The 18,228-nt window shown below is 44.3% G+C and overlaps 1 protein-coding gene across 3 annotated transcripts in view; it reads right to left on the minus strand.

The window, feature by feature from the left end:
• Positions 1–330: 330 nt before the first annotated feature.
• Positions 331–18,228, minus strand: part of TSC22D1 (TSC22 domain family member 1) — a 94,819-nt gene continuing 76,921 nt past the window's right edge. For 2 of the 3 annotated variants that reach the window (XM_086771816.1, XM_086771815.1), the window contains 2 exons: positions 2,995–3,046; positions 331–1,779 (listed from right to left, as the gene is read on the minus strand). In XM_086771816.1, the coding sequence (XP_086627942.1) occupies positions 1,522–1,779; positions 2,995–3,046 (310 nt within the window). In that variant the 3' untranslated portion in view covers positions 331–1,521. Of the gene's footprint in view, positions 1,780–2,994; positions 3,047–3,501; positions 3,763–18,228 lie in introns of those variants that run through there. The other variant, XM_086771819.1, reaches the window with a different exon arrangement.

The following is an 18,228-nucleotide window of genomic DNA, read 5'->3' on the forward strand; positions in this document are numbered from 1 at the left end:
ATTGAAGAAGTGTGTGCTCCTGCATATCTACTACTCAATGTACAGAAGGCACTCAGCAGTCCTGGTTGTACAGCACTGACCAAAACAAGGAGCTTTGCTCTCAGTCAGGCCCCCTACTCCTCCCTCCATTTGACTACACACTCGCTGCATTTTTAACAAGCTGTAGAAAAGTAGGAGCGACATGTTCAGCTGAAACTTTGAGAAAGCTCTGAAGGCAGCAGGCAGGATCTTGCACAAAGACTGATGCTTCCTGACCTCACTGCTCACGTAAAACTGCATTGCAACATGCTGGAAGTGACTGCAGTTAACATCAGTACAATATACAAACAGTGATTTATCAACATTGTATGCTTTATTGAAAGTTGACAAGTGCAACAGTTAAATACATTGACGTGTTACAACTGTTTAGAGAACATGCACAAAAACATATGCATACTACTATACAGATCATATGCAAAAAATCCATACTGGGAAATTCAATTTTTTTTTTTTTTTTAAATTCTTTGCTAGCAGGGTTTGATAATTTTTGGAGTGGTTTTTCCTGTCTTGAACCAAACTACAATGAACAAAGATTTACTTCAAGATAATCAGCAGCCAGGGAACTTCAGAAGTTACACGAACAGCATAAATCTGCCAAATTCTGAACAGTTGCGTAGGTGCATTCTTATTTATGTAGCATTAAAAAAAAAAAAAAAAAAAAAAAGAAAAAACCAAACCCTTTCCAAACTTCTTTCAGATCAGCCAATGAAACAACTAAACTTCAATCTGTACAACCTAAATAGTTACAGTTTTCTATTTTACAAAGTAATTACACTAAATACACAAATATACAGTAGGCAAATAACCTTCATTGTAATTATCCTATGACCCAACTGGACATCACCTACCTGCTTTCTATATATAATACAGCTTTATGCACCTGTCCACTGCTTCAGAAAACGGTGCAAATATTTGCACTTAAGGTTTCAGGTGACAATTAAGTGTTAAACACTGAATTTACCTTTCTCCCTCTTCCTCTTAGATCCTATGCACCAGTCCTCACTTTGGAACCCCAGTGCACTACGGGGCATTGAGCCATCACTTTTTACTCCAGTCTATTTCTTCATACTTCCAAGCTCAAAAAGCACTTGTATCAGTCATATCACTGGATGAGCGGAAGATTTAAAAACAAACCAAAAAAAAATTCAGGCATGCAGCTTCGCTTCTCAGCCATTTGCAGAAGCTGCTCAAGTCCCCAGTGTACTTGTGCTAATTCTCTGGAAGAAGTTTATTTTATTCAATCAACCTAAGAACAAAGACTCCTTCAAGCCAAAGGGGGAAGGGAAGGAAGAGAGAGACACAGATGAGTGCGTAATACAGGAGGGGAGAAGCCTCTCCTGATGTGTGCAGGGCATGGAGTCCTCAGTCTGGGCTGCGATGTGCATTGAAATGGATGAAGGGTGGCTGTGGCGGATTCCCGCTAGTCCTTCTTGCTCTGGGCAGTCCAGAGGCCAGCGATCATGACGGCAATGACATCTTCAACTACGCCGAAGGCCCTGACCCCTGTGATGCCGGCTGAGCAGGCTGCTGCGTCGTCCCTTGCGACTGGGAAGAGGAAGGCGGGGAACCAGTCTGCAGCTGTGCTTGGAACTGGGCAAGCTGCTCCGGGCTGGCGAGTGTTTTTAGCAGAGTGTTCTCTTGCTCCAGCTGAGAGTTCTTCTCGATCAGCTCTTTGATTTGCTCTTTGAGGACCTCCACCTCCTCCCTTACCGCGTACATCAAGTGACTCTTTACCAGATCCTGAAACGCAGAAGACAGCATGCGCATTAGGAAAGCAGCCCAGCGCCAGGCCGGGGCTCCCACCTGGCTCAGCTGGAGATGCAGCAGATCCGCCTTTGCGGAGCGCCGCTACAAACTCTGCTCGGGTGCGGAAGAGCATCCCGGCGAGGGTCTGCCAGCCCCCTGCTCCAGCCCGTGGGGCCAATCCCACGGCCAGCAGCCCATCAGCAGAGGGAGTCAGGCCGGCCAACGGTCTCCACACGCTGGCCAAAATGTGCCAGGGGGGCCCGGGCACCCCAGCCAGGACGGTGACATGATGGGGGGGAGGGGGTGTCACAACCCGCTGCCTCCCGCTCCGCCGCACACGTGCGGCCCTGGGGCGGGCAGCAGGCCCCGCCCCGCCGGGCACTCGGCCCCGCCCCCGGCAGCAGGCCCCGCCCCCCGCGCACCGGCTGCAGCCAGTTCTCAGCGCAGGTTGCCGCATTTCCCTCCCTCCCGCCGGCGGTGCGCGGCCGCGGGTGACGTCAGAGCGCGGCTCGGCCAATGAGCGGCCGAGTTATTTATAGCCGGGAGTTAAAGGCTGGGAGTTTGCCTAGCAACAGTCGGCAGAGGCTCCCGTGAGAACGGCTCCCGGCACCGCTCCAGTAACAAAGGGCGGCCGGGCCCCAGGCGCAGCGCGGCGGGACCGCGCCGGGGGCAGGGCCGCTCCCCCTCCGCGGTACCGCGAAGCCCGAGGCCTCGAGTGCGGCACCGCGGCGGAGGGCGGGGGATGCGCCCGTTTGGCGGGGGTGGCCCGCAGCGGGAGTTAAACCACGTAAAATGTGAAGCGCCCCGAAACACCTCTCCTTCGGTGGGGCGGGGGGTGAAGCCCCACGGACAAACGCCGCGCCCCTCCCCCGCCGCCCGGAGCCGGGATCAATGGATAGGGGAGGCAGCAGCCAAAAGCGATGCCGTCATTCCCGCCCCGGCATCGACAGGGAAACGGTCGCATTCCTCCCCTCAGGAAGCCTTTGATCAATTAAAAAAAAAAAAAAAAAAAAAAAACAAAAACCAAACAACCACCAGCGAGAGGGGAAAGAGAAAAAAATAAAATAAAAAAAAGAGGTCCCTGAACCGAAAACCGCGCCTCCCCCTCCCCGTTACAAAACCGCGTCCGCGCAGGGGTTAAGCCCCGCATCCCGATGTTGTTTACCGCCCTCCGCACCGACACGGTTCGATGCCCCAATCGGTACCTACCATCGCTTGCTCGATTTTGTTGTCGATCGCTACCACGCTTGCACCAGAGGAGCTGCAAGACAGAAAGAAAGAGGAAAAAAAAAAAAAAAAAGAGAGAGAAAAAAAAAAACCATACATTAGCGGCGGCTGAATTATTTAAGAGAGAATGCTGAGACGCGGGCACCGGTAGCCGGTTGGCTGGGAACAGCCATCCTCACGCTGCCCTGCCGCCGCCTCGCCAGGATGCTCCGATGCCGCAAAGCAACCTGTGCAGCCGCTCCGAGCCCCCCGCTCCGGATCAAATATCCTCACATCTTCTCCCACTCCCCTCGGCCCCTCCCCAACCCCGGGCAGACCACAAAGATGGAGCGTTATCGGCAGGCTGCGGCAAGCGCTGCGGGGCCGGGGAGGGCAGCCCGGCCGGGAGGGGAGGGGGGAGCCCGGAGCCGCGGCTCCTCCGGACAAAGGATCCGGCCCGGCGCCCACCTGCCCCGCCGGCGGAGCCCCTCGGACACAACACTTATTTACCTACTGTCGAGCCTCAGGGACGAGTTGTCGGTGCCCAGCAAGGACGATAAGAAAGAAATTGAGAAGTGCCTTAGTTGATAAACTCCTAGATCCATTGCCACTGGTCTACAACATTGGGCATTCATGCGATCGCAGCCTGAAACGCTCCCCGCAGACACCGGCTCGCTCTCTCTCTCTCTCCGGACGTGCGCCCGTGTGCGGCGGTGGGGCCGGGCGGCGGGACCCTGCGGGGCGCGGGGCTGCGCTCGGCCAGCTCCCAGCTCGCCGCTCCGCCGCGCCGCACAAAACCTGCGCCTCCCGGCCCCCCCCATAATTTATGCGGCGCCGCCGCCGCCCATTGGCTGCGCCGCCGCCACGGCCCCGCCCCCGCTCATCTCATTAAGAGCGCTCCCCCCCACGCCACCGCGCCGCGCAGTCCCACGGGCAGGCAGCGCCCTGCCCGCCCCGCAGCGCCCACGCGAGACGGCTCCCCACGCGACGTTGGAGTGGTGGGGGGCAAACTGCAGACTCTGCCCCCATCACCCCCCGTGAAACACTGGCATGCCGGAGCGCGGCTCACCGTGCCGGTTCGCACCCGCAAGAATGGAGCGGGAATTAAAAATTAATAAATAATAATAATAATATTAATAACGAGAGGGGCTCGGGCGCAGCGGGGGAACCCTGCGCGGCCCGGCGGGCTGGCAGCCGCCGCCGGCGGGAGCGGGGGCCGCGCCGCCCGTGGCCGCGCCGACACCGCCACCTATCGGCGCACGGCGGCGCCGGCCAGTACCCCCCTCCCCGGGGCCCGCACCCCCCTCACCCCCCCATACACACACTGGTGCACACCACGCACACTGGTGTTTCAGATTCCTAGGGATCTGCTAAGAGCAGCAACGACCCCTCTCTATCCCTTACGCAGGCCTTAATAGCCCGTGAACACATTTATTTAAAAAAATATAAATCCGTTCAGCCGTCAGATCATCCACAAAAAGCGCACACAGCACAAACCCGCAGGTTTCTAGCGAGCCAGCTGATACACTTCTACAGGAACAGGGTAAGCGCCTATTCACTCATTTTTAGATTGTACCATACAGCACTTATGGTCTTAAAAACTTGTAGCGCATGCATCATCTATAACTGCAGAAAAATTATTCTCTCACCTAACTGTGGTGTATTTCTCAACAAATGTTACGCTCTCGTGCGTCGTGAAACACAGCCACTGCAGTCACAGCCAGCCCAAGTGACCCTCTCCACCAGTGACAGTTTCGGAGGCGACCCAAGGCTGAACAGGACTACCGCAAAACATTGCCATGAGAAACAGCTGACCTCCGAAAACACTATTTTCTAGACCCGCACTTTCATCAGGCATTACATGACTTAAATGCACAAAAATAACGTCAAAAAACCTCTCCAATTCTCTATAGAGGACTTCTCCAAGACCTAGAAGTCACATACACGTCACAGGTGTTGCTCCTAGAGAAGCAGGAAAGCCAGGAGGCGCAGAATAATCATCTTAAAGCTAAATTTAGCATTTGCGTATCATCCTTCTTAGTTTATTTGTGTTGTCCTAGTCTACTATTCTTCCATTCAGTAATGCCAGCAGAGTAGTACAAACTAATCCTATTCACGAGAGAGGTCACATTTAAGAACGAGAGCCCCTCGTAGCTGCTTTCCCAGTACCACGTACCGTGCACATCCTGCAAGGGCAAAGCCTTCACCTTGCCCTTCAGTGAGCTGGGGAAGTTGCACAGGATAGTGCCTAGCAGGCTGAAAATTAAAGGATTTTTTTTTTTAACAAAACAGAAAACCTAACCTTCGCCTGTATTGACTTGCAAATTAATTAGCAAGTAAATTAGAAGCAGCACATTAAAACATACGCATCAGGCTCCAGCTTCCCACCTCCTGACGGACAGACACCAGTAACCATACATTGTTCCTACGCTCCAACTCACCACTTTCTCTGCAGAGGTTACTTATTACACAACAACGGTACTCATCCTATTCAGTGATCAAGCAGCCATTTAAGGAACAGCTCCAAAAGCACATCATCTGTACCAGCATCTGTTATCACCTTCTGTCCCAGACTTGATCTAAATTAATGTTTTATGAAGGGTTGGGCTTGAAAATCAGTAATGTCTCAAATGACTCCTCACCAGGGCTGTTACTCAGGACATGAGAATTAACAAAACTGCAGCTAGACACAAGCTGGGGGCAATCTCGGTGCCCTGAAGCTCTTAATCAGAAAGGGGCAGAGTAGGTGTAAAAACTGAGAAGTCCTATCTCTGCTAATTAGATCCTTGTAAAGTAATTCCCTCAAAGAGAGCAAACTCACCTGCCTGGACAGACAGACCCCTCAAACACCTGCTTTGCTGCTGCAGGACAAACAGCAGACATTTGTATGCATTTTCATTTGTACACGTAAAAATAAAGTCAGGGATACATGCCAAGATGATCATTGGTGCTGCCATAATGACTGACGGTTTTTAAATGCCATCATTCCACTTGTGACAGAAAAATTATATTATTGTCAGACTAAATTAACAATAGCATTGCCTTCTTTAATCTACATTAATATATCTTCATGAAGAAGAGATACAGATATGATCCTAAATCCAATTCCCACTAAACTCATTAACCATCTTCCATTAACTTCAGTGGGCTTTCAGCAAATTCCTTAATTTATTTTTAGATGCCTACGAGCCGAGTTGTGATTCAACAGAAAGCTGTCAGCTGCCTAAGCAGGACTGCATATTGATATGCATGTTCTGCTTTGCCCATCCTAAAAAAAAAAAAAACCACCAAAGAAAAAAAAACCCCAAACCATAAGGGTCCCTTTATGGCTGAGAAAGCTCTGAGGTCTCTGATCATCTAGGAAATAAAAACATGACATTTACCACTTCCATCCCCAAAACTGGAGGTGGGTCGGCAGTGGAGGGCACTGCTGATCTCGGATGTTCTCACCTTAACACCTCGTCGTTGCCTGACAAGGACAAAGACTGAACTCTACATTTAAAACTTGGAAGATTGCTGCTGCTTTAAAAAAAAATATGTATCATTTATGAAATAAAACAATCTACAGAAGATTTAAGGAAAATAATCCTCCAAATTCCCTTTCCCCTTGCTTGCTTATTGCTTTGTCTCCCCTCCTCCCTCCTCCACCATGACATTCAACATGCACTTCATTCAGATTATGTTGTTTTGACTCACTCATCATCCCTTACAGCACTAGAAGGGAGTCTAAATGACATTGTCTTACTTAAAACCTTCTAACCATCTCTTTTGACACCTCATTCACAGATACTAAATGATATTAAACTCCTACGAAAGCTTACAATTTTACATTCCTGGGAGCAGAGGTGAGAAAGGCTGCAGAATTCCTGATTTCAGAGGTGAGAAAGGCTTCTGTAAAGCCACTCCATGTCTGCGCTGGACTGGATTAGTTCATGCCCCTGTTAGCCCTGAATACACGAGGGATATACACAAGGGATATTTGTTGAGTCCCCTCACACAGACAATCACACGCTTTGGAAGCCTGCATGTCTATGAAGCACCCCAGGTATTCACAAACTGCATAAAGTAATAGAAAAAGACTCGAGATGGGTTACTGAGAATCAAGCAGGGCAGAATACAACATACTGCTAAACAAGTAGCTTACCAGCATCTTTGATCTTCAAATAAATTAACTGCTGAAGTTGAAACATGTACTGTAGTCAAAGACTTTATAGCACACCTCACCTTTTGTAGTGTTTCAGTTCTTAAACACTATTTCTCCCACTAAATAATTTCCTCTTGTCTCAATTTAATCATGCTAAGCACTTGAAAAAAAAAAAGTGCTTTTCATCTTAAGCACATAATGAGGTAAGCTGCAGCACAGAATCATTCAGTCTCTATGCAACTCTGGTTTGGCATATTCCTGTGTGTATTAAAAAAAAATTCCTTGACTTAAAAAAATTTATCTTTCAAGTACCTTGTCAACGTATGCTCCCTTTAGATGCCAAGATTAAAAGCAGCAGACTCCTGAAGTTGAAATAAACCTCGCTTTTTTACTATCTTGCAAAGAGACCACACCAGAAACTGTATGAGAAAACAGCATTCTGTCCCAGCACACTCATCTTGCACTGTAGACAGACTCACATCTGGTGGACTTCAACTACAGTTTTCAACTAGAAAATGAAAGTATGAAGAGGTTAAAAAATTTGCTAATTACTCAAGAAAATACTACAGCAATTAGATTCTACATGACGTCTGACATTATTTTTCATCTGGCATCTAAAAATGGTCAATAAATGGCAAACTACTACTCTGCCTTAAAACTAATAAATTCAAAACTATTTGTGTATTGACAGCAACCACCCCAGTATCAAACTTACACAAAATTGCTCCAAGCTAATAATCTAAAGAGGAAACACTGGCTGCAGCTGACATCAATGACTAAAGGATTATTTATTTCAATAGGCCATGATTTTTTTCTTCATCTCAGTAAAGGTACAAGACAGGCTGGAGAAGCTGTCCAGAGAATTTTTTGCCCCACAGTAAGTCATAATTACTTAAGAGACTAAGGACCTAAAAAAAAAGTTTAAAGAAAAAAAAAAATTGCATTCAGTCTAAATAACGATCACAATCTCAGAAAACTTCCTTTTCAAGCCCCAGACTTAAAGCTGGGATCTTGATTTAAAGAAATCAAGCCATTGAGAACTTCTTGCTCAGCTCCAAAGGCTAGTATGTATTTTATTTCTAGTTTGAATTCTGCAGATTTCAATTTATGTACCTCTGCTAAATTGAAGAACCTCTTGCTACCAGATATTACTCTATCAGTTTTCCTAAATGTCTGCTGTTCCTTCCCCATAGTAAAGTTATTTGCATCTATAATCTGTTTTGCGAGGAATTGGTTTTCAGTTCCAGACAAACAGATAAAAGAGAAAGCTATGCAAGATGCTAGTGAAATGTAGTGCTATATTTGTAATTATTTTTTTTTTTGCCAGATGTGCAAGCATAACTAAATAAATGTTCAGCAGAAAGAATGCATACACCCTACTGGGGTTCTGGAAATAACCTGACGGTATCTCTAATCACAATACATACACAGAAGCATCATGCTGTGTGCTCTGCACAGGAGACAGAAGGCTGCATTTAAAAGCAAGAAGATAACCGTGTAAGATCAAAAGACAAACAAGGAGCGCTTCTCACTGGCTCCTCTGAGGATATCCTCTTTCTCTTTTACAGGCAACTAATTGCTATGTCAACCTAGGTTGTTTTTAATGAGAATTATAATGATTCTACCCATTTTAATGCTGACAAAATAAAACATAAGGTCTGTATCAAGTATGTGGATATAGACAAACACAGACATAATCCAGTCTTTACTGGCCAAAGCGCACTCTGCAAGGAAATACGAGCCATCTTAAAGCAATTTTGATACTTGGAGAGGGACCTACGGCATCCTTTTTCCTGAGATCATCCACAGATGCCCATCTAGCAGTGCACTTGGAATGAAGGACCCTGTTCTGGGGACATCCACTGAGTTGCAAAGCCTTGTCTCAGAGTCAAGCGAGGTCTATTATAACTCAAAATCTGAAATTGCATCCAGATGCTACACCACCTAAATTTTAGGAGTTATACATCTGCAGTAACATCTAGTTAGGGAATCACAGGCTTCCCTAATTCCATATCCAAGCTTAAAATGACTAAGTGTAAAATATTTAACTTCATTAAAAGTGAAAGCCCTCCTCAGTATCTCATAATCTGCCCTTGACCAAGGACTGCAAGTGGGAAAAGATCCACCAACTATGTTAGCATCCTGAAAGTTTTAAGTGAGACATCTGAGCCAGGATTTTTTTTTTTTTTTTCCCCTCTAGAAAGCTGCACACAACATCACTCTGCATGCTGTCGCTGTCCTCAGGCTGGAAGGGGAGAAAAACTGTTTAGTGCCATACAGCAGCATACGTATAAAAGTGATTAAATGTTACAATATTTAAGTTCCACTACCTGAAGCATGGGGCTGAAATGCCATTTTCCCTCCTGTGAAATTTGGTTTAAATAATTTTAGATTTAACTCATAAAATAAGCATTCAATTCCCTGGTCTTATGTGTAACTTTCATGTGTGATGCTTCTCTCAAAGCCAAGGAGAACACCTCAGAGTAAAAACCACTTACACTAGCATTTAATCCCACTTGTTCTAACCATACGACAACAATGTACTCCAAAATTAAATGAAGAGGGGCAGAAGTAGCCACTGGAGCATTTCAAGTTACACCGAATACAACAAAAGAAACACAGCAAGTATAGGAAGTGGTTTGGCAGGGTGACATGACAAGCATTTGGAAAGCTGAAGTTCTCTATATTAAACAGCATCTCTGACCCAGGGGGCCAACAGCCCCTGAAGGGCTTGGGGACACCCATTCACCCCACCCTATCTTGATAGCACACAGTGGGATTTAGTCATCAAACCAAAAACCAGCCAGTTTAACCTGTAACTGAGAAGGGTCATCTTCTATTTTTTTTTTTTTTTTTTAACTCTTAATACCTTCTGTTTCCTTAAGGCTATGGAAAAGTCACACCAAGTCACAGGAAGGAGGAATACTACGTCTTACTGACTGGTTATAACTGTGGAAGGGGGGGATGGAGGACCTTAAGTCCTTCAATTTCCCCAGCCCCCTATAAAGCCTATGCCCATTATACTTTTTTTTTTTTTAATAAAAACCCCTTAATCCCTTCCTTCCTCTTTTCCCACCTTATGCTCTTTTTCTAATTGCTCCCCTTGAAACTGTACAGAACATCTTGGATCAGATCTTCACTTTTATGAAGAAATTACTTATATGGCATAACTGCTGCCTACACTTCGCACTGAATATCGTTTTCCCTTTGACGGCCACTTTTAAATCCAACATTTGAAACTAAGCCTGTATTTCCCATAGAAGTATATCACACCAGAAGCCAACTCAAGGTTGCTAGGAACAAAGCCAAAATCCCGGCGATTAACCAGCACTGTCCTATGGTCTTCATAAGGTTTGGAATGAAGTTCCCTACCCCAGCTTCTAGAGAAATTATTAAAAACAGTCAATGATGATCAGAGGAGAAAAGTATGAAAACAAAACATAAGGTAAGACGGCAGTATGGGAATTGAGCGCTTGGGAGGTGGAACCCAATCTGCTGTGAACGAGGATGAGAGTCTGCAAAGCTCGGCTTTTGACATGGCAGATCAATCATTACCACCCTGTTGTGCAGAACTATTTATACGGCCATTCTGTCAAATAATAAATCCCCAACACCACAACTCGGTGATACAGGTACTAGAATAAAGACAATAAGGGGAGAGTTCAATGCCACTTTTCTTCCTGCAAATACATTAAGATAACAGAACTCCACCCAGTTGCCCATTTACACTTCTTAATTTTAGTCGCTTTGCAATCACTGGCAAATGGCTTCAAGTGTATTAGCAATATCAACGAACAAATAGGTGAAGAGCTTTTAGAATAACTCACCTGGCTCTAATGTGTGTGTATTACACAAATTTGTAATACATATTTCCTAATTTCTGAGTGGTCAAAACACTCTGCTTCAGGTGTGCCTGAACCCACAGTTTATCATCTTTTAGTGACTACCTAAAAAATGTAGAGAAAATTCAAGACCTGCTGAAGTGCACTTTAAAAGGCTGAATTCACCGAAATGTATTTAAAGGTATTTTTATGCCTGAATGGAAACTTTCATTTATAGAAATCAAATCCCCATGTATCTCCACCCATTCAGGAAGCATGGAGGGGAATTTCCAGAAACATGTAAGAATGTGGCCGAGTTACCAGATTTATTGCACAGTGCAGTGTAGCCCAAAGTCTTCCTCCCCTTTATCAACCACCAAGTCGGGCATTTATTGGACAATCTCCTGCCTAGTCTGTGCCTCCCCCTCCTTACCCTTCCTGTGGAAACAAGGATATGAGAGGAATCTGATGTATGCCTGTGCTGCAACTCAGTACAATGCTGAGAAACAGGTACAGCTAGAGCCTGGAGCGGGAAAGTATTCCTAGGCTTCTTAATCCGGGCATAGCTTCAGCGACTTAGAGACACAAATCCTGCTGACTCACGACTGCAGAAATCCCAACAGAGTACCTCCACGTAAAAAAAACATTTAAGCTTTCCTCGCTGAAGGAAGAAATTGTAAAGCAATACTGGTTTGAAATAGAATGTAAGATACCTGGGAAAGTACTTAAGACTATGAAATGAGGTATGCTTAAAAATTACTTTAAAATTTACCTAAAGATGGACAAATAGATATTCATCTGACCTGACTGTGCCTTATGGCATTAGCAAAGTATTATCCACTCCAGCAAAACACTTCTTTCCTGTAATCTCGGCACACTGCAAACCAAAAAGAACAGTCAGAAAACAGGCGTGCTGCCTCAGCATATTTTGAACGTGTTCCTGGAGCACCTTCTATGCCAGAAACTGCAAATGGCTGGCACAGGTCCACATCATCCACAGAAGGCCCGTACATCCTGAAGTTCTGGTTCTCCTTCAAGGGGGAATTCAGCCTTCCTCAGTACTCCACTGCTCCTTGAAGGAACCACGGACAGCAGAAAGCCCTGGTTTTCCACAGGACTGCATCTTACAGCTTATAAACAGCAAGGACATTGAGATTGTCGGATCAGTGGGGGCCACACTGGGCAGACACCACTGACATTTAGCCACCCTTGAGCCAGACATTGTGCAAACAGCAGAAGATATACTCTTAATCTTTTAATACACAACTTGCGAAGGAAAGATTACAGCACATTATTTCATATCTATTCAGTACCTGGGTAATCGTCTTTATGTGGAGTTGGCATCCTGTCAATGAAGCAGTCCTGTCCACTCCCTAATACTGCTAATGCCCATTTTCTGGTGGATAACCACGTAAAACATGTTTCATTAGCTGTTTTAAGAGTCTTGTACAAAATAAGGTCTGAGCTCACCTATATACTGTGTCAAGCACCTAACACTTCTTGAAAACAATTACCTCTTCCTCCAGAAACCACTGTTGATGACACTGTGAACCTCTGCAGTTTACAAAAAAAAAAAAACCAAACACAAAAACAAAAAAAAACAAACCTCAAAAGAAAACAAAACACAACCAACTCCAGTATCAGAAGTCTGAGATGAGTAAACCACTTAGTAACGCCTGAGAGTCCAAAACAGCTCCCAGGTACATTTCCTCATTCTCACACAGGGTGTTAGCCCAGATGCCCAGTGGCCACTCTTCTACAGCATCAACAAGGTGAGCCGAGTTATAGAAAGGAGAGAAAACCCCTGCTGCAACGCAGGATTTAAAGCCTGTCTTCCAGCTGCAGCAGTAGAGCCAGAGAACCACTGCTGCAGTGCCCCACTAAGCACAGAGGACAAGTCACCTCTTACAAAAACAACCTGAGGCACCCTCCCATATGGGGAGGCACTGCCTGCTCCCACACAAAGTACTGAACTGGGGAATTCCTCTCTGACTCTTCCTGGCGACTACTAATTGCTAGAGGCCCTGGGCAGGTAGACCGTAACATCAATCAGCAGTTCAAGTACAAGCAATCACAATAACTATAAACAAAAATATTTGTAAGTGAATGTTTGAGTCCCAGGGCAGCACTGGTACAACTGAGATAGGCTCCTGCCTTGAATTAGGTTGCCCAAACCTGTTTTTCAGCCTCATTTCTGAAGAGCTCGTCATTTTAAAACAAGCTGTTGATAAACTGAAACAGGTAGGAAAGAACCATTCAGAGACTGGGGTTTGGGGAATTTACTTACACTGATAGAGTGAGCTGTCAATGTACTTCAAAAATTCCTTTAAATCCTTGGAAGGACTGAGATGGAATTTAACTTGAGCGAAAAATTACCTTTAAATAGAGAAAACACTTGGTAGGTCTCAGGGGCTGAGTTTTAATTTTTCATATTAGAGTACATCTAATATTTATCTAACAATGAATTAAAGCCTGCCTTTTAAAAACAGTAAGAAGGACTAGCTCATAACTACAGTGGGCTTTCCATCCCTTGGTATCATCAGACAGAGACTAGATGCCCTTCACTGAAGTATGCTTTAAACAAATGGAAGTTACTGAAGTTCAGATAGGTGTGACCTAAATATAATAGCGCAAGGCAGAAGTTTTTGTCCCTGCCTTCAGTATTGTTTAAGTATTTTAACCAACTACAGCCCATCTTAACCACCCCAGGAATTAGCAGGTGCACCTAGCACTCCCCTTCTTCCAGCTGATGCCATAAACAGAGGCTGAAGCATCTTCAGACCTGGTTGGTTTTTTTTCCCTCCTCCCCAGGCTTACATCATCTTCATTTCCAACAAAGTTTCAGTAAGAAATATGGAAGGTGCCACACCACCATTCGTTCATACTGAATACGGAGAGATGCTGACGTACACCAGATCTCAAGCGGGCACAGCCACCTCTCTGCCGTCTGGACTACAAGAGCAGTAAGAGCTGCTGCGCATTGACGTAATCGCTGGCCATTTCCAGCTGCCGAAAACTAGACAGCTCCCAGGTAGCACAAAGACATTAGGGATCACTTTACCAAAGCACCTTGGCAGAGCTCCAGTGTCTGAACTCTAGATCTTGGACTTCCAAGGTACAAAATATTTAATTTTATTAAGAGTAAAAGCCCTTCTCAGTATGCTGTAAACTGCCCTGACCAAGGACTGCCAGTGGGAAAAGATCCACCTCGTCAGTATCCTGAAAGTTTTAAATGAGAATCATTTAAAAAAAAGAATGGGAATCGCGTCTTTTTCCTCCAGAAAGCCACGCACAACCACATTCTCTCTCAAAAGAGATTCTGTGTCTAACCCAGAGAAAGCCAAACGCTTCTTTGGATTTGGCCCACGCGTTCAGCAGGGTCAGTTTTGGAAAGAAAACATAACCTTATGCAGCATTAGCCAAGAACAGCTGCAAGAGAGGTTGAAGTTTCTCCTTCATTTGCAATTTATGGCGACACGACAGCCAGCCAGCCTTAATTCACAGCAAAACAAGCATCTCTGCAAGAGAAACTAAAGCAAATGAGAAGTAAACAGGAAGTAGCTTGCTGAATAATACAGGAGAAATCATCCTAATTGTCTGTACACTGTTAACAGATCCAGATTTTGGTTCATCAGTAGAGGAGCTACATCATGCTGCTATGCGCATCAGTAAAATAAAGTTATAACAAAACCTCTTAATAATGCAGAAAGGTTAAAGAAAATAACGTCTACTCCATCTCACTTATTTCATTGTACCTTTTGTGGAACAGAGTGGTTTGTGCTAGGAAACAGCCTTCTCAGTTCCACCTTTCTTGTTCAGTATTACAGAATGGCACAGGTCACTGCTGTACACACACATGGTTGATGTATAACATACCTGTTGTCACTGTATTTCGGCTGCTATTATAAAAGACTTCCATTACCCTGGTTCTTTAGGCATTCAGATGAATTAATTTAGTATAATTTTTAACATTCATTTGCAAGTTCAAGTATGTTTTCAGGAACTGTTAATTGCTGAAGAAATTAAAAATGAGTTTTTAAAGTTTTCCAATGTATAAATTTGTATCATTTAAAGAGGGACCATTCACAGAAGACAGCTATTCTCCACAGGCAATACCATAAATATAACATGACATGAATACCAAGTGAAATGTATAACTGCTATTTGTCAAAACTGATATGGTAAGAGCAAGTTTTTTGGATTTTAAGGGTGTGGCATAACAGAAGCACCAGTTCAGAGATCAGAAGTTATGAAGAACACATTCTCTGTTCCCTCCCACAGAAGGACATTTGCCTTCTGTACACAGAACAACTATGCAACACAAACAGTCAGGGCATTTTTTTTCCCCGACATTGTCATACATTTTTAACTTGGTAAAACAAGTCTTCCCATTCACAGTCACTTAGTATGTCTCAAACACTAGAATGGCACTAGATCAAATAATGTATTTTATATTTCATTGTTTATATGGAAAAAGAGGTTAATAAAAGTATCTTGCAGAAGACTAAGCTGTATTTCAATGCCTCTCCAAACATTTAACATGACTGATTAACTAAACTTTTCTTTGAACATGTGACAAGACAGGAGATAGTATATATTATGTATCAAAAATATTTGGATGACTACAAACTTGTGTTACATAATGTTAAAATTCTCCTTTTTGGTTTAGCATTACATCACTTAAGATTTGGAATAACTGGAATAACTTTTTTCAAGAGAGGAAAGAAAAGTACTGTAATGGCAAACATTTTATAACTTGGATTATTTTAAATATTGCAGTAAAGATTTTTCAAGATATGTATGTTTTCAGTTAGTAAGCAAACCACTTTGTGTGACACAGTACTCAAGCAGTAAGATATGCCTAACTTGAAATAGTTGTAGCAAGTGCCAAGCACCTCAGTTTAGTAGAGGCATTTTTAAGTACTTGCTCAAACAAAATAGTTTAAGAAACCACTTAAAAAAAAAAAAAAAAAAAGGAAGACAAGTAAAGTAGGCATCTAAAAATTAAAAACTTTACAAATACCTCTTTAGATGTTGTTCCAGTTCCACGAATAACACTTTCATGGTTATTCGGTCAGAGCCTTGTTTCTGGATAAGTGTCACTTTCATTGATGAATCTATTTAGAACCTGCTGATTAGTTTCCCCAGATGGAGGGTCGGAAGAAATACCTCTCGGTCCTTGGCAGCCATAAGATTAGCATTAGCATTCCACTATTAACCACGGGTCCTGAACTCCGCAGCACTTTCAAGAATCACAAAGCCTCGCCCGTTAAAGATTATCCACTTGCTTCTATTCAAAGTTTGCCGAGTTTAATAGTGGTTGGACACAATCAACAAAAACAAGAAGGGCGAACGGTGATGACACTACAGATCCTGAGATCACATGGTGCTCTGTTACATAAAGCATCAAGAGAGATTAAAATCTTCACGATTAGGTTTTCAGATCTCAAACAAATGCATCTTCTTTCAGCAGTGCCAAATTTGCCAACTCTCAAGCTGATTCAGCCTGTTCTCTCTTTCTGTAAAGCACATGTTCATCACCACAGGTAGCTAATTCTGCTTAGAGAAAGGCAGCTGAGTTGCACTGCTTCTCAAATCAAAGTTCAGTGCTTAATGGCAACTGTCATTAGACGCAGAACCAACAGTACCCAGTTTGCCAAACAATATTTTACACAGGCAAATCTTATCCCTGACTGCTATTATAAAAAAAAAAAACCTGGTGACATGAGTTAGACAGTCCTCTGCAGACCAGATAAAGATAACAACTCATCATATATCAACCCAAAATTCAATGAAATATTGCATATCCTCACAGAAACATAGATCACCGTAAGGAATTTTTGGTGCATTGTAGTACATCTATACCATCTAACTACGAGCCTACTTGCATAGGTACCATTATCCAACACTGCTTCAATGTAAGAAATACTCTGTCCTCTATCACGGTGAACGCTTTTCAGTACGAACAGAAGTTGACTGTCCATACATTGCAGAGAAGTGAACAAGATTCACTGTCCTAACCTACACACAAGCTGAGAAACAGGAGATAACCCCTCATCATGGAAATAACCAGTTACTTGCAGCATGTGCACAAGAATCCCTGCCACACAGGGAAGCATGGGCATTTCCATCAGACCAAGACCACAAAAATGCAGAAACAAAACCAGAAATCAAACCTAGCCAATGTTACTTGGGCTTACCACTGACTGCTAAAGCAGTATCAGATGTGTTTCCTCAAGTAGATTTGCCTTATAAGAAAGAAACAAAAATGGAAGGGCCAAACAAGTTGGCTCAGAGCATCGCCATTTAAAATAGAGAGAGGCAGATTTAAATAGGATATTAGGAAAAAAATTTTTACAATGAGGGTTGTAGAACACCGGAACAGGTTGCCCAGAGAGGTGGTGGAAGCCCCATCCCTGGAAACGTTCAACACCAGGCTGGATGAGGCTCTGAGCAACCTGATCTAGTTGGGGTTGTCCCTGCTCCCCGCAGGGGGAGTTGGACTAGGTGACCTTTGAAGGTCCCTTCCAACTCTAACCATTCTATGGTTCTATGATTCTATTTAGCTGCATTTCTGTTGTACCTTGCCAAGGCACTGAAGAGGTGACTGATAGCAAGACAAGTAGCTATTACATGATAAAAAGTCTGGCTTAGGGGAGGGAGGGGTAAAACCAGTCCTACTTTTTAGAACCAACAAGTTCACCATCACACAAAGGGAATATTTTGTTGAGGAGGTACAAATGAAGCAAAAAGAAAAAATGCAATAATTCCTTTTTTTCCCCTCTGTAGGTGAGAGGTGCGGTGGGATTGGTTCCCCATTTCCAGAGCCTCTCTCATCTTAGTCCCTTTACAGAGGGAATTGAAATACTTCAAACCGGGCATCAGAGCTACTAACTGTGAAGTAATGCAGAATATTTCTAAATGGTCTTCCCAGAGCCTGGTATGCCTGGCTTGTGAGGACAGAGCATCGTGTTCCTTTTAAAGCATGCTGGGGAGACTTTACAGTAACTGCTTCTCTCATTACACCAAGTCCATCTCCCTCAGCGTAGCATGGAAATGGCTAAGAGTTACGGCTGATTTGAGCGTTCTCCTCTCTCTCCCACCAAAAAGCCACAGAGGTGGGACCGCTCAGATGGTGGAGCAGTTGTACACCAGGATCTTGGTCCTTAGAGAAAAGCAGCAGACAGGTATAACGGCCCTATGAGAGGAACACTTGCTCTCAAAGCAGAGCTGCTCTTTAAAGTTTCAAGTGGAGACTAACATGGTACAACT

Source organism: Chlamydotis macqueenii, chromosome 1 (assembly GCF_036417535.1).
Source record: "Chlamydotis macqueenii isolate bChlMac1 chromosome 1, bChlMac1.mat, whole genome shotgun sequence".
Taxonomy (NCBI): Eukaryota; Metazoa; Chordata; class Aves; order Otidiformes; family Otididae; genus Chlamydotis; species Chlamydotis macqueenii.